This window comes from Strix aluco, chromosome 11, assembly GCF_031877795.1.
Source record: "Strix aluco isolate bStrAlu1 chromosome 11, bStrAlu1.hap1, whole genome shotgun sequence".
Taxonomy (NCBI): domain Eukaryota; kingdom Metazoa; phylum Chordata; class Aves; order Strigiformes; family Strigidae; genus Strix; species Strix aluco.
Window position 1 is genome coordinate 19,380,620 of NC_133941.1, and position 14,781 is coordinate 19,395,400.

At 37.9% G+C, this 14,781-nt stretch overlaps 1 protein-coding gene across 18 annotated transcripts in view; it reads left to right on the forward strand.

The window, feature by feature from the left end:
* DOCK3 (dedicator of cytokinesis 3) overlaps nucleotides 1-14,781 on the forward strand; it is a 220,784-nt gene that overhangs the window by 124,409 nt on the left and 81,594 nt on the right. For all 18 annotated transcript variants that reach the window (XM_074836469.1, XM_074836479.1, XM_074836470.1 and 15 more), the window contains exons 13-14: nucleotides 4,008-4,096; nucleotides 7,504-7,629. In XM_074836469.1, the coding sequence (XP_074692570.1) occupies nucleotides 4,008-4,096; nucleotides 7,504-7,629 (215 nt within the window). The remainder of the gene's footprint in view (nucleotides 1-4,007; nucleotides 4,097-7,503; nucleotides 7,630-14,781) is intronic.

Below are 14,781 nucleotides of genomic sequence, written 5' to 3' on the forward strand. Positions count from 1 at the left end.
GTTGCACTTCAGGAGAAATAAGATTCACTATTGATGCTGAGTTAAAAATTGCTGACTTCATGGAGAATATTTAAATCTTGTAGTTGTGATTTAAATAAAGCACAGGTGAGTTTAAAAGTCAATTAGACTTGATCAACATACTGGTTTTTCTTTTCCTTTTTTTTTTTTTTTGTTGTAACCAACAGCACTGTTTGTGATAAAGGCTGCATTTCTGGTTTTCAATCAGATTATGATACTAGTAAAATTGTCATTTCAGCTGTGCTTACACTAGTGTAAAGTACTTCTTAACATCCACTGTGTTCCCCATGATGTGGTAACAGGCTATAGCACTGCTGACACTTTTTTCCTGGTATGATTCCATTTAAGCTCAGTGAGCTTCCCAGGTTGGTTGTACAGCTTTACATATACTAGTGCAAATAAAGTCAGGCAACTTTGATGTTAAGATAAATAAGAATCCTAATTCAGGTTGATAGGGACCTCTCTAGTCCAACCTCCTTCTCAGAGCAAGGCCAGCTGCTCAGAGCTTTATCCAGTCGTGTCTCAGTAACCTCCAAGGATGGAGACTGCACAGCCTCTCTGGACAACCTGTTCCAATCATGCTTGACTGTCCTCATGGGAAAGCTTATTCTAATATCCAGTCTGAGCCTTTCTTGTTTGTGTTAATGCCTGTTGCTTTACATCAAGTCACTATGCACCACTGAAGAATCTGACTGGCTCTTTTGTCTTAATAACTGCTTGTAGATTTTGGAAGGCTGCTCTTAATGTGCTCCCTCTTGCCTTGTCTTCTCCAGGCTGAAAAAGCCCAGGTCCCTCATCCTCTCCTGCTCCAGCCACCTGCCCATTCACAGGACTCTCTCCAATTGTCTGTTTTGTATTGGAGAACCCAAAACTGAGCACAGTATTCTAGATCCAGACCAACAACTGCCGAGTAATATCTTTGCCCATCTGACAGTAGGAACATATAAACAAAAACTAGTTAAATATTGGCATGTTGTGTAAACAGTAATTTACAAAATATAGTTCGGAGTATATCTTACCACTGGAGCAAGTCTTCCCTAGTGGACAAAGACTATGTCTTTGCTTTGTGAAAAGGTTTGGGAAGTTCACTAAACATATAGCATAGGCTACTTTCAGGGGGAGTAAGATTTTGGGTTGAATAAAAGTTGCAGGATGAAAAAAGGCCTGAAGTATACAGATACATATAAAATATGATATAACAATGTAGCTTAGTATGTATTTAGATATACATAGGGATTTTTATTTTCCAAAATGGTAAGTTAGAAAAATGCTTCAGGGGTTTCAAAATCAATACGATGCCTACATTTTGGTCCCTACCATTGTCTTAACACTGGAGGTTTGTTGTCTTTGAATATGTAAGTTAATACCTAAACTCGATAAAAGAGGCATTAGTTATTGTCTGGAAACAATGAAACTGAAGATCTGCCTATATCTGGTGAGGGCCTGGTTGTATAGGCAGACCCAGGAGACCTCTAAAGGTGCTGGTGACACTGAATCCAGTGCTAAACACAACAGCCATAGTCACTTTCATTAAAAACACAGCTCACAAGAGAGAAGACTGTCTGGCACATCTTCCATATAATAGCTTAATAAAGAGGGACATCTAAATTCTTTGCCTTCCTCCCTCAGTCTAATGTGTGTGTGTCATACAATGGGACAGTAGCCTATGGACTGAGAACATGGGGCTTGTTTCCCTGAGTACTTTGAGTGGCAGTGCAATTCTTGCATTTTTAGCTTTGAATCCTAAACAGAAGTGTGGAAATTCTGACTCAGGTGCCCAAGACTTAGAAAGAAGCAAGCATCCAGGTGAGCTCTGGTTCTGTTTCCTGCTTTGCTGGCACTCTGCTCATATAATGATTTTTTTTTCTGGGTTATCATTGAAAGGAATCTGTATTTCTTCATGACTGGAAAGGAAACTGAAACATCTACTTCTGGTGCTCTCAGCCATCTCTATCACAATGTAATTTCCAAATGCTGCAGCATCCTTAATTTCTCCAGAATGTTGCTATCAGAGTCATGAGAATATCTGTAGAGCTACAGATATAGTGATTTACAGAGGATTTTTTTTTAATGTTGCTCCACTTCAGAATATTTATGCATAAGGCATGGAATGGAGCAGTAAGAGATGCTGAGTTTGACCTTCCACTACACAGTTAGACAGTCTGATTTTATTGCAATGGAATGGTACCTTGCTGCAGTAGAGAGTGTGGCCCATTCTCTGTTACAGTCTTATCTTCTTGATGCCTTTATAATTCTCATTAACTTGTATCTTGAAGATAATATATTCCAATTTGAGGAAACAATCCTGAGGAAGGTTAAGAATGGAGGAGGGAATTGGAAGTTAGCCATAAAAAAAAAAAAAACACAACCACCCAGAAGGAAACTCTCATGTAAGCATGTGCAGAATGGTGATGGGAGATGTTAAGAGCTGCTGAATTCAGTAGCCTGAGAGGTGAGGCTGCCGCAGCTCCATGCCCCCAGGTCCAGCCAGGCACAAGGCTGAGCCTGTATCCCGCACGTGTACATACACACAATACATACACGTACAGCTGGCCACGTAGATCAACACAGGCAGAAAGTATGCACTCATACAAATGTGTACAGCACCAGAGGCCTCATCCTGTTTTGCTCTCTGGTTTATTAGGATACAAACTTGTTAGTAGAAAACATATATACATATACGCACTAAAATCCCTCCGGTCCCTGGTTTGAGACACTCAGTTCAGGCACAGGGCATGGCCAGACAAGCCACTTATTTACATGTGAATGGGCCATTTTATACCTTATCCCTCTATTTCCCTACAGTTCATATTATGTCTTGAACAATCCCCAAATGCTCTTCCCCAGCATCCCATAATGAGTCCTGCATGACCAAAGACAGTAACCCATTTTAGTCTTTAAAGGGATCCAGAGAGCCTTTCTGGCTGACTCATCTTGCACCTGGACAATGTGCTGAACATCCTCCTGCAGCAGCCATTGTTCCCCTACCTGCCATTGTTCCTCTTCCCCTTTGTGTTCAAGATGAACCTTTAACTGCATAACCTAACAGGAAAGGTAGAGTTAGTAGGAAGTACTTAGAACAATTTTGTTTATAGGTGCTGCCATTAAGTGGTGGTCTTGCTAAGATGTACATCCGGTGGGTTTGAATCTGATTGTTTGATCAAGGGCAGTGCAGACGGATATCCTGCCTGAATATTGTTTGAACAAGATTATAATCCACACACCAAGTTGTTGAAACTGATATTAACAACTGAATTTTTCCTGGTGAAAAAATATTGAGTGGAAATATGAGAAATCTGTTGAGAGATATTTTAATTTCTATCCTAGAAATTTATTGAGGATTTACAGATGGTAATGTAACTGAAAATAAAATATAACAGTATTTACAAATGCTTATTAAAATAAACAATTGTGAAATGCTCCTTCAGAAGATGATATACATGCAGAAGCATACTTTACGTTGTTATATATTTTTGTCCTACAGTTTGGGGGGATTGCATCATGTTTCAAGGCATTCAGTAAAATATATAGGTAAGCAAAAGTCGTCTTGTAAATGCCCAAGATACTAAAGAAATCAGAGTTCTATTTAGTCTTTCAAATTTCATATTTTATTTCTTTTTTTTAACTTTTTTTCCTAATTAAAACCAAAAATATATGGCAACAGTTAATTTCAGCTTGAAATTTGTTTTCTACAGGCACAGAATTCAAATAGGATGTCCAGAGCTTTCTTTGTCGTAATATGAAGAGTGAAACAATGGCTTTGATGACAGAAAAGTCACCACAGGCTCCATAGTGTCCATAAAAAGGAGATAACTATTAGGGAATGTTTTATTTCCTTCCACTTTTAAAAATAAGAGTTATGTGGGATTTCCCTCATTCATCAACACCCCACAACCTTTCATGTTATCTCTACAGCAGAGTTGACTCTCCTGTCCTAAGATGGTTCAGCAGAAAGCTTTTAACTTGAATTTAGTGTTCTTTTATTTTAGGTGTAACAACGAAAATGAATGGTGCCAGATCCATGAAAATATTATTCGCAAGTCCAGCACCAAATACACAGCACCCAGCTCAAACTACGGTAAATATTTACTTGTACATTTTTGTCATAGTAACAGCTGAAGATTTCCTTTAGGAAACTGCTACTTATAGCAGAGAAATTCAGTGAGATGTGAGATTATGCATAGCTGAATTTCTCTACTTGTGGTCATTTAAAAATTTAACTCAAACTCATTCACGTTCAGTTTACAGGTGAAAATCTGTATTGTGTCCGCCAATTTAACCAAGAATTTAAAAAAAAACACCTGCTACCTTTTTTTCTCAGATATGGCTGACAATAATATTAACTCAGCATGTTAAATTCCCTTTATCATTTTATCTATACCACTATTTTTTCTCAAGAGAGGTCTGCAGCAGAGACAGCTAGCGGCCTGCTATACTATTAGTTTACTCTGTGAGTCTTCATTTATTGGCTGTTATAGTTACTGAGTGTATCTACGCTTGTGAAAACTGCTAGCCCATGGGAGGCTACAACATAAGCAGCAATCAGCATTGGCAGAACTCCTTTAAAAGCGTTTTTGTGATGCTAGCTTAAGTTACTGCGACCAGACTTGGCTGCACAGGAAATGAAGAATTTAATCTTATTCATCAGAATTTCCCTGAGTAAAACTGTCTTCCTTTTCGTCCTGTATTTCCTTGAAAATTCCAGGTACAACACATATCTAAGGCTTGCTCTCCATGCATCCTTGTCAACAGAACCAAAGCCAGAGGTTAAATTTGTCTAACACACTTGTCTGACTGTTCAGAAAACTCTGACTGTCCAGAAAATAAGCGGGGTTTTTGTACCTACAAATAAGTTATCAATAAGACTCTCTGTGATAATTTCAGTACTAAATGTTTCATTACATAGTTGAGGAGAATAACTGTCTTGGCAGAGTTTTTGCCACCTTTCAAATCCATTTTTATTTTCCTAGCTAATGACAAGATAAATATGGCAAGTAAATCTTGTCCTATCCTTTCACCTCATTTAAAGATTTCTGTAGTTCACTAATTCAGAGGTATCATTACTATTCCATTCCAAATGAAACAGCCGATAGGGTACGGTTCTGCTTCGTTACAGCTAGTTTTGTGTTCATTACTGAGTGCCTGATTCATCGGCATACTGATGTCCAAATACTGATACTGTCTTAATTGCACTTGTTTGCATATTGAGATACTGTAGTGGAATACACAGTTTGTGCTTTCATAGAAGATATTAAGCATAACAATAAGCAAATAAAGCAGTTTTCAGGTTTGGAATTTTATTACATGCAAAGCTGGTCTCCTTCCCTGCTGTTCCTCCTGTTACAGTTAAGGTCATCCACCACTTACCATTTAAACCATCCTGAATTGTTTATAAGTTTGAAAACTTGGACTGTTTGTATTTATTTCCAATGCCAGGTGTCTGCCTACAACGGGTTTTTTTTTCAAGCTTGAGCTTTCTTGAAGAGCAGAGAGAAAGGGAAATATCTAGCTTTTTTATACCCTTGCCTTTGGCTTTTTAAAATAATTATTTGGAACATTTCATGAAGATCTGGTGCGTCTCTGGAATAGGATGTTGAAACTTGGCAGAGGTATTGTCGTGGTAGGAGGGACAGTATTGCAGGCTGACATGATTTAAGCATAAGTAATAAAATTTGGGCCTCTCAGAACCCTGCTCTTACACTGAGAAAATGCTCAGATCACAAGTGTGATTCTTTTCCCTGAAGAAAAGCTCTCTGGTTCTTTCTCTCCCCACCTTCCCAGGTCTTGTGTAAAATTAGTCCTTCAGATCTGCTGCAAGGAATAGAAGAAAAACTGGAAGGATAGGCTGGGTAGAAAAGAGGACTGGAGAGTAGATTTACAAAACCTCTTGGAGAGAGCAAGAAGCTAGGCAGAAGGTTTTTGGGGTGGAATATGTGGGAGTGTATCACATACGTAATTTTCCAGCATATATTATGTATTCTATTACCTCTAGTGACTGATTTTTATAGATAATAGATGAATTTTGTTGTTACTTGTTAAGTACCAGGGGTATAGGGAGGTCTGAACTTCCAAATTTGCTCCAGTCCTTTATGCTGGAATTTTTTTAATTTGGGGTGGGTTTTTTTAATAGCAAAAGATGATATAAAATGAAAAATTGTCAGGACTGATTTCTAATGAACTTGTCTCCTGTGTTCTGTTGTATGTCCTGTAGCACATACACACGCAGATGTACACTCATACATGGTATTCAAAGGGTTTGAATTTTTCACATGGTTATAAAGCCTGTTTTCCCTGCAGTGCTTTGCAGCTCTCTTCTGCCTACTTAGCTGGACAGTTGCAAGTCCATGTTTTGGCAGCGTTTGAGTACATACATGCTGATTGTCCAGCTGGCTGGTTGGCCTTTCTTTTCCTTCATTTTAAGACTTTATGCTCTTTTTTTCATCCCAACTCCTAGTATTCATAAAACATACACAATTTTCATGTTATCTAGATATCTATTTATTTGCCAAATTTGGCTGAAGACAAACAGGCTTGAAAATTATTTCAAGGGAAAAGAGCAGGAAGTGAGTGGGAGGTACATGATATTACTGGTTTCATTCCCCTAGTAACTTGTCTAACAAAGAGAGTGAAAAGAGACGATAGAAAGAACTATAGACTATCATCCATTGAATGAGATAAAGATTGAGAAAAATTATGTGAACATAATTCACATTGATAGGTGAAGCTGGTAACGTATGTTTAGCAGATGAGACTAAGCTTGCATGGTTGAGCTTAATCCTGGCATTTTCTGATACCGTAATGCTTGACTTTGTAACTTTACCAATACATTATCCTCATTTTAGGGGTGTAGTATGCTATAAATTAAAAGCAACTAGAGCATGCAGTTGTACTGAAGATTAGCCATGAAAGTACTCTGAGCTATTCAGTTGCTATACCAAAGAAAAGGTGGCACTGAAAGAGCTAGTTGCTGAAGTCAGTTTGACCGGTTGGTACTCTTGAAATGTGTTGAGATACTGAAGGGAATTTCATTAAAATCAATATTCCTCCGTGAACTAGTTAAAGAAACAAGTGGAACAGATATGCTTGGAGTTTTATTTTTTGTGTGTGGTATTAAACAGGATTAAAGGCACTTTAGAGATACTCTACAGCATTGTGTGATGTGGTAGTTCAGATGGAGGTGGCATTACTCACACGTGTTAGAACCTGCTCTATGTGATGAATAGAAATAATGCTAAGTACTTCACTGTAACTTGTGACATCTCTGTGAAATTAAGTATTTTAATGTTACGCTCTTAACTGATCCCTTAAAGCAGTTTCATTTCTTCCATTTCAGTTTTAAAGTACTCCGAGGGAGAAAAGAACTCTGTATTTATATATGTATATTAAAATAACTGTGGAGCAAAGCAATCTTTTACCTGCATGCCTTGTATATACAGACATCTAATACTTAGGTCTGAAAAATGAACATTTTTGGTTTTTTTCCAGGACTTATAATATCTCTTCAGCTTCTTCGTGGCGACATGGAGCAGATTCGAAGGGAGAACCCAATGATCTTTAACAGAGGCGTTTCTGTTACCAGGAAGCTGGGTTTTCCTGATGTTATAATGCCAGGTAAACATAACAGCTCTAATCTTAAAATATTGGACATTTTTTTCTCATACTCTCCTAGACAAGTGACACTGGGATGTGTGCTTTACTTGAAGATCAATAATAGAAGAGTTGTCTTATTTATCAGTAAATGCCAATACCAGATTCAGCGAGGCATGCTAAAACATTTTACTCGACAAACATTATAGTAATATAAGGTGTTAAATTCATAGGTATAGAAGGTGATCTGGAAAGATGGCTTCGATATTCCCCCCACCTCCTCCACCAATATGAGATATCCCTCATGTGTGCTAAGCATAGAGACATTTCTTTTAAAATGCATTAAGTTTTTTCTTCACAATAATCCAAAGCCTGGAAAAAGAGTTTCCACTTTGCCACCTTGATTTTTGGAGTTGTTATGATCCTTTTGTAATGGTTGGCAATACATGAGGCTGCAAATCTTGTCTGGTTTTCCAGCTGGTCTTACAGAGCACCTAGTCCATGCAACCACCCTCTTGGCTGAAGCATTGCTGTACTTCACTTCTTACTTCTAGAGCAGCAGCTTGAGATGCTTCTTGTTTCAGCACAAGTTGAGGTAGCCACAGCACAGCCAAGAGTTCATTTAGGGAGGAAACCAGAACCTAGCCAGTCATGCAATCAATAGATACGAAACCTGGCACTATACTGTCTTGATTTTTACAGTGTAGTAAGAAATGGGCTTACTAATTATATTGCATGTATAGCATTTGAAATACTACCTCATTGCTATGCATTATAACCAAGACCAAGGATGACTTTGCAGACATGGGAAATTTTATGAAAGCATAATGGGAAAAGTATCAGATTTTATTACTTGAAAGACTGCACTGACACATCAGTATCAAAAGCAGTTGTTGTAGCCTCATTATGGAGGCTCTTCAGAAAGCAAAATAAAAATAGGGAGTAGGTGGGAAGAATTTCTAGAAACTAAAGTAAAAGGATTCAAAACAGTATATGTTTTATTTACTAATGAACTTGAAAATAATAGAGCAGCAGCGGATGTGGGCTATAAAGCCAATTATAAATTTTAGGTTTTAGTGACTTTATAGCAGTTCCAGTCTTAAGCCAAAGCAATCAAATAGAGAAAAGATTAACTATTGCATGTCGATATGCAGATACAGCTGCTGCAGGGTGATCTGCTGTTAGCGAGATCACAGCGGGATGTGTCAGCTGGAATAGCTAGATCACAGCTAGAAAAGTCAACATCAAAAACAGCATTTACATACCTGTAAGTGAATTGATTCTCCTGCAAGAATTGCTTTATCCTCCATTTCTATGTATAGAGATGTCCCTCAGGTACTTCAGACCACCTAATTTTAACAAGCTTGAGGAATAGCTTTATGGGCTCACTGTTCCCCTTAATTGTTTTTTCATTTTCTGGGCCCTAACCTCTTTCTGCAAGTGGCATAGTGGGCTGTCTTCCCTGTACTTTTGCTGTTTTGGGCAATGCTTTTGTCCAGGACTTGAACAAGCAGGTTAGCAGTCTTCAAGCAAAAAGAGCTCCTACCCTAAACTTCAAAAATTCTCTATTCATTGCAGCTAATTCAAATTTCCAAACTTGCTTTCTCTAATAAAACCAGATTCCACAGCATATGTTTGCAGCCCTCCCGTTGTAAGGCTCACTATACAGGTACAGCAGTGATCCTCCCAGCTCTGCTCAGCCCATCAGTTTTTCAAATGGTTTTCTTCAAAAGACCACAGTTGCTTGCTGATGTTGTTTGTGGGAACCACAATTGTTGTTGGAGAAAACAGAGGGATTTTAACATGATCATCTGTTTGGATTTGGGCTCATATATATAGAGATCTGCTCAAAATATTGATACAAACAAATACGTGAAAGGACCACCATTCTGCTATTAAATGCTTACTGCCTCTAGACGTGCTGAACACCAAGAACTTCTCGGTTCAAAGGGGGCTACAAGAGGTCTGCATAGAGAGAATTTAGATGCAGAGCTTTAGGCATTTGTATTTGGGAAAAAAAACAAAACAAACCCACTTACATTTGTGGAGAAAGGCAGTTTGTAAATGTCTCTAAATACCAGGTAAGAAAAGAAAGGCAGCCAGTGTGAATAGACTTTCACTGTAATGACAAATTAGGACATTGTCAGAGTAGAGATGAGATGTGAAGAGAGACGTAGCCATGAGTGGTGCTCTGAACAAAAATTTTGTTTATCCTGGGTGTTTTCCAGGATAATGAAATCTCTGAAAAAATTAGGAGATTATAATATAATTTAACTTCACTGATGCAGCGAACAGTGTTCATTCTAATTGCTTACAATTTCTTTTTGAAATAAAAATATGTTTGACGTTATTCAAGTGACAGCAGATATTTGCCTGTTGTTTGCTTTTAAAACAGTAGATCAAACTGAGCTTTGAGTTTCCCTGATGTCCAGGGTAGAATGTTTGGGTAAAGTAATCTTTCAGGTGGATTAGCCAAGCTACAGGAACAAGGATTGCATATCAATTTACTTTGCGCTTATGTTGTTACAGCCAGAGTCAAACATTCCTTCTTAGCTTTACTAGTATTGTCTAAAGTTAGAAAATATTTCATTCTGGGGGGAGAAAAAACCACCAAAGAAACAACAATCAAAAAACGCAATCAAACAGAAAACCAGCCCTGTCATGCACGTTAGCAGTTCTCAACCATGTCTGCTGCTTTAATTGTCTTTGTCAAACTACCTTTTCCTTGCTTTGCTTCAGAACTTTTTCTTTCTCATTAAAGACAGGGTTTCTTCTTTCAGAAAAGAGCACAAAAAGTTCATGACTTGTATTTTGCAAGTGGATGCAGTTTTTCAAGGCAGTGTGGTCTGAAAATGGTTTTTTATGAATAAATTAATAAAGTCTACATCACCTAGCATTGTTAAAATATGCAGTGATCATTCTGCTGAACCAAGAAATCTATTTTTAAAAAGGTAAATAGCTCTAGAATTTTAAATGAATCTTCTTGGTCATAGGTTTTAACATTTTCTTTTTTAATAGGAAATCCTTTCACATGTACACATCTCAATCAGTAAAATTCTGTAGCTGTGACTTCTCACACAGTTTTCCTATCCCGTTTTGTTTTCTAAACAGTAGCATTAGTTCCTGTACCAAGCCCTCTTTTCCCTCCCTCAGATATGAGCAATGTAAGTGGTAGCTGGTCATCATTAAGAAATAAAGTGAAACTGGTCTTTATGTGCTTATGTCTTGCATGGTTATGCAGAACAAGACTAATATCCTACAGAATAACCATGCCTGTCTTCATTTCTAAAGGTGAAATGTTCTTTGTTTCCTGCTGTGTTGTGATCTGAGAAGAGCATCATAAAGACTTTAATTATCTTTTTTTGTCCGAATCAGAAGGGATTCAGTCAAACCAGCCTCATGTATGGTGGGGTTTTGTTCATTTGTACTTTGGTTTTTTTCTTTTCTAAATTGGTACTGGGTTTAAGGCCATCCATCTGATCCTGACAATTTTACCTCTCCCCAGAGATAAAAGCAATGAGGCATGTGCTGCTTGCCTTTTGGATTGCAACTTTATTTGTATACAGAACTTGCTGATCAGAAATCTATTGCATAGGCATGGCGTTTGTCAGTTCCCCAAAGGACATCCCTTCCCTTCCCCATGTGCTGATAAGTATTCTGTCTTTTACTTTGATCCTCTGATGAAAAGTGCATGCTTCATCTTCTACTTGTGAGTGATGTTTCTTTCTCTTTTTTCTCTCCTTGTCTTAATTTCCTGGCTTCTCTCCCTTTCTTCCCTTTATTCTTTCCTCTTTCTTTCTGATGCAGAGATGAAGATAGTTGGGTGTAAGTTTCTGCTTTTCTGTGTAATGTCTGCTTATTGCTTGCTTTTTCCCATTTTCATATCTTTCATGGAATGTTGGGGATTGGTAAAGATAGCAAATCATGACATCATAGGGAAACTTTGGTAACAGAGAGGCATGGACTTTGTCTTATCAGTGTCTCTTCATACCACAGTGTTTCATACAAATTTAGTAGCTATGACAGGTGAATCAGTAGCAAAGGTGAGAAACATCTCAGCATCTGTTCTGTCAGTGAGCACAAAGTCATGGAAAAAATACATTAAGAAACGGACGTGGCAAAATCCATCAGCTATTCTCAGAATGTTCATGGCAAGAGAGTCAATGAGACTAAAAGACATAATTATTCCCCAAAAGTGTTTACAGTGAGAATAAAAACCACTTTGGTCGTTAATAAACTTTCAGAAATAAAAGTTAAAATACTAAGCTGGAGGAGATAAGAAAAAATATATTAAAAATCAACTCCCCAATACTCAAGGGAAACTGTTTCAGGGAAATAATTTAATTTAAAACGACCATTGTATAAATTCTTTTCTAGACATTGAGGTCAAACAATGAATAGCAAATAATCTAGAAGATTTTGTTTGTTCCTTTTCCTTGAAACAATTGAATGTTCACTGAAAACTAGAGGAACACAGAGTTAAACTTGCATAATGTTCTCTTTATAGAAGAAAAAAGAAAGTTAATTTAATTTGCCGTACAGCACTAGATAAAAGCTCTGTTTCCCCTTGCTGCTGTAATATTATTCACAATAACGTTAACAGTTGCATACATTAACTATTTCAAGAATATAGGCCTTAAAATTAGTGAGTGACTGGTGAGGGGGCAGAAAAATAAGCTGCTGAAATGGATCTAATATGATTCCCAGAGACTGTCTGGCCATACCAGGCTTCTTAATTTTAACAGGCAAGTAGTAATACAGTGCGCAATACAGCAGAGTTTTACACCAGTGTCAAAGGTGACCTCGCTATTAAAGCAAGGGAAAATGAGGCAGTATGAGGCCTGGCACTCTTAATCTTTTGCGACGTGACTGAGAACAAGTCCATGATGGTCAGCCAGAAGGCCAGAGAGCATTTGAGACACTTCCCATAAATTGCACTTTGTCAGTTTTTTCATTTAGTCCGTTTGTTTTGAAAAAATAACGTGGTGATCACAAAGCTGATTGTGGGCCTCCTTCTGTTTAACCTCTTCTGTGTTGAAATTACTGCACTTCAGAAGTGGTTGCATGTTTTTCATTTGGAGAAAGTTACAACTTAAAGTAAGGGTGTAGTGTGCTGTTTTGAGATCAGGATCCAAGTACTGGCACCCTGCTCTTGTGCAGTGGCCTCCAAAGCTACTGCAGAGGAGAGCTGCCCATCAAGGGAATGTCTGAATTAGTATGGTACTCTTGGCCAGAAAGAAGAGCAGTTACCATTGTAAAGACCTAGAACAAATATAGCCAAAGCACATTATAACAGTATCTGTGAATATAAATATGTTTTATAGTTTGTCTCAAAAATTTTAGTTACTTGCTGGGGCCCCTCACTACAAAAAGGACATTAAATTACTCAAGTGTGTCCAAAGAATGGCAGCGAAGCTGTGAAGGGTCTGGAGCACATGTCGTACGAGGAGCGGCTGAGGGAACTGGGGGGGTTTAGTCTGGAGAAGAGGAGGCTGAGGGGAGACCTCATCGCCCTCTACAACTACCTGAAAGGAGGGTGCAGGGAGCTGGGGATGAGTCTCTTTAACCAAGTAACAAGCGATAGGACAAGAGGGAATGGCCTCAAGTTGGGCCAGGGAAGGTTTAGACTGGATATTAGGAAGCATTTCTTTACAGAAGGGGTTGTTGGGCGTTGGAATGGGCTGCCCAGGGCAGTGGTGGAGTCCCCATCCCTGGAGGTGTTCAAGAGTTGGGTTGACCCAGCGCTGAGGGATCTGGTGGAGTTGGGAACTGTCAGTGTGAGGTTAATGGTTGGACTGGAGGATCTTCAAGGTCTTTTCCAACCGAGATGATTCTGTGTGATTCTGGTTTAAATTGCTGTAACTTCATTACAGTCTGTGGGGTGATGCTGATTTACTCTAGTTCTGGGGATGTTCATTTATATATAGGACGTAAATGTGTGGTTTTGTGTTTTCTTCATAAGCCATTGTGGATGATACTCTGAGTGTCCTTCTTGCCTATTCACACCTGGGGGTTTATTGGCACTCTTCTGTAAAATGCCAGTATTTTCAAAAAGATGCTAAACCCAGTGATGCTAGAGAGTTGAGTAGACAGGATATCACAGTGTTGGGCCCTAAGTAAATAAATTGGACAAATACATACAGAAATACTAATTTTTATAGATAGATTTTTTTTTTATATCCTTAGCTGCTTAAATTGTAAGACTTAACTTTCAGTATTAAAAAATCCAGTGAGGATTTTCTGGATAAATACAGTTCTTTTACTAGGTTACTGGAAACTAGGCCTGCACATCCTGAATGTTGTGAGCTGCCACTTTCCCCCAGCTTACAGGGATATGTTACATGTCCTTTACAGGTTCACAAAGTCATAGAACATCGACCTCTTAGAAAACATGTTTGCTAGTATCAAGATGTCAGAGATTTGTTTGCCTCTTTCTCCTGTAGGAATTTATGTGAATTATGTAACCTTTTTTTGACACAGTATTCACCTGTATAAAAGAGGGACCATTCCTGTCCTCGCTGTACAAAATCTTTTAGGATCCCTTAATAAAAAGTGTCTGATTCGACGCAGATGGTTTCTCTAAATTGTTACAACATCCCAGTTTAAGTAACTGGTTAGTCTTCTAGTGAAAACCTACCAATCTTATCAGGATAAATCTTCTACTTATTCTAATCGATACTAGACAATTATTGGCCATTGGACAACTAAACGTTATGTTAGTAAGCCTTGAAAATTATAAGTAAGCAGTTGGAAGTATTCCAGTACATTTCTGTATATTGTAAACACAAAATCAATATGGCTTGTGTAGCCTTTTCCACCACTCCTAAAATAGTTTCAGGTGATATGAGAAAGGATTTCATTTCAATATAAGCAAACCCCCCCAAAGCTATAATTTATGATTTAGAATTTAAACAATTGTACATTTGACATAAGGCTTTGTAAATAGGTTAAAACAAACAAAACAAAACCCTCATAAAGGTGAAGGGAGGGTAAAGGAAGAGCTGCATAACACATCAGAAATAATTCATTTTTTTATTATTGTGAAAAATACTGTATTTCAAGACATTTCATAAAGATTAGTAACTGCATATGTTAGAACTGCACGTATTTTATGCTAAAAAGCAGTTTACATTTTGTTTTAAATTGAAAACAATTGTAGGGAGATGGACTTTGGAA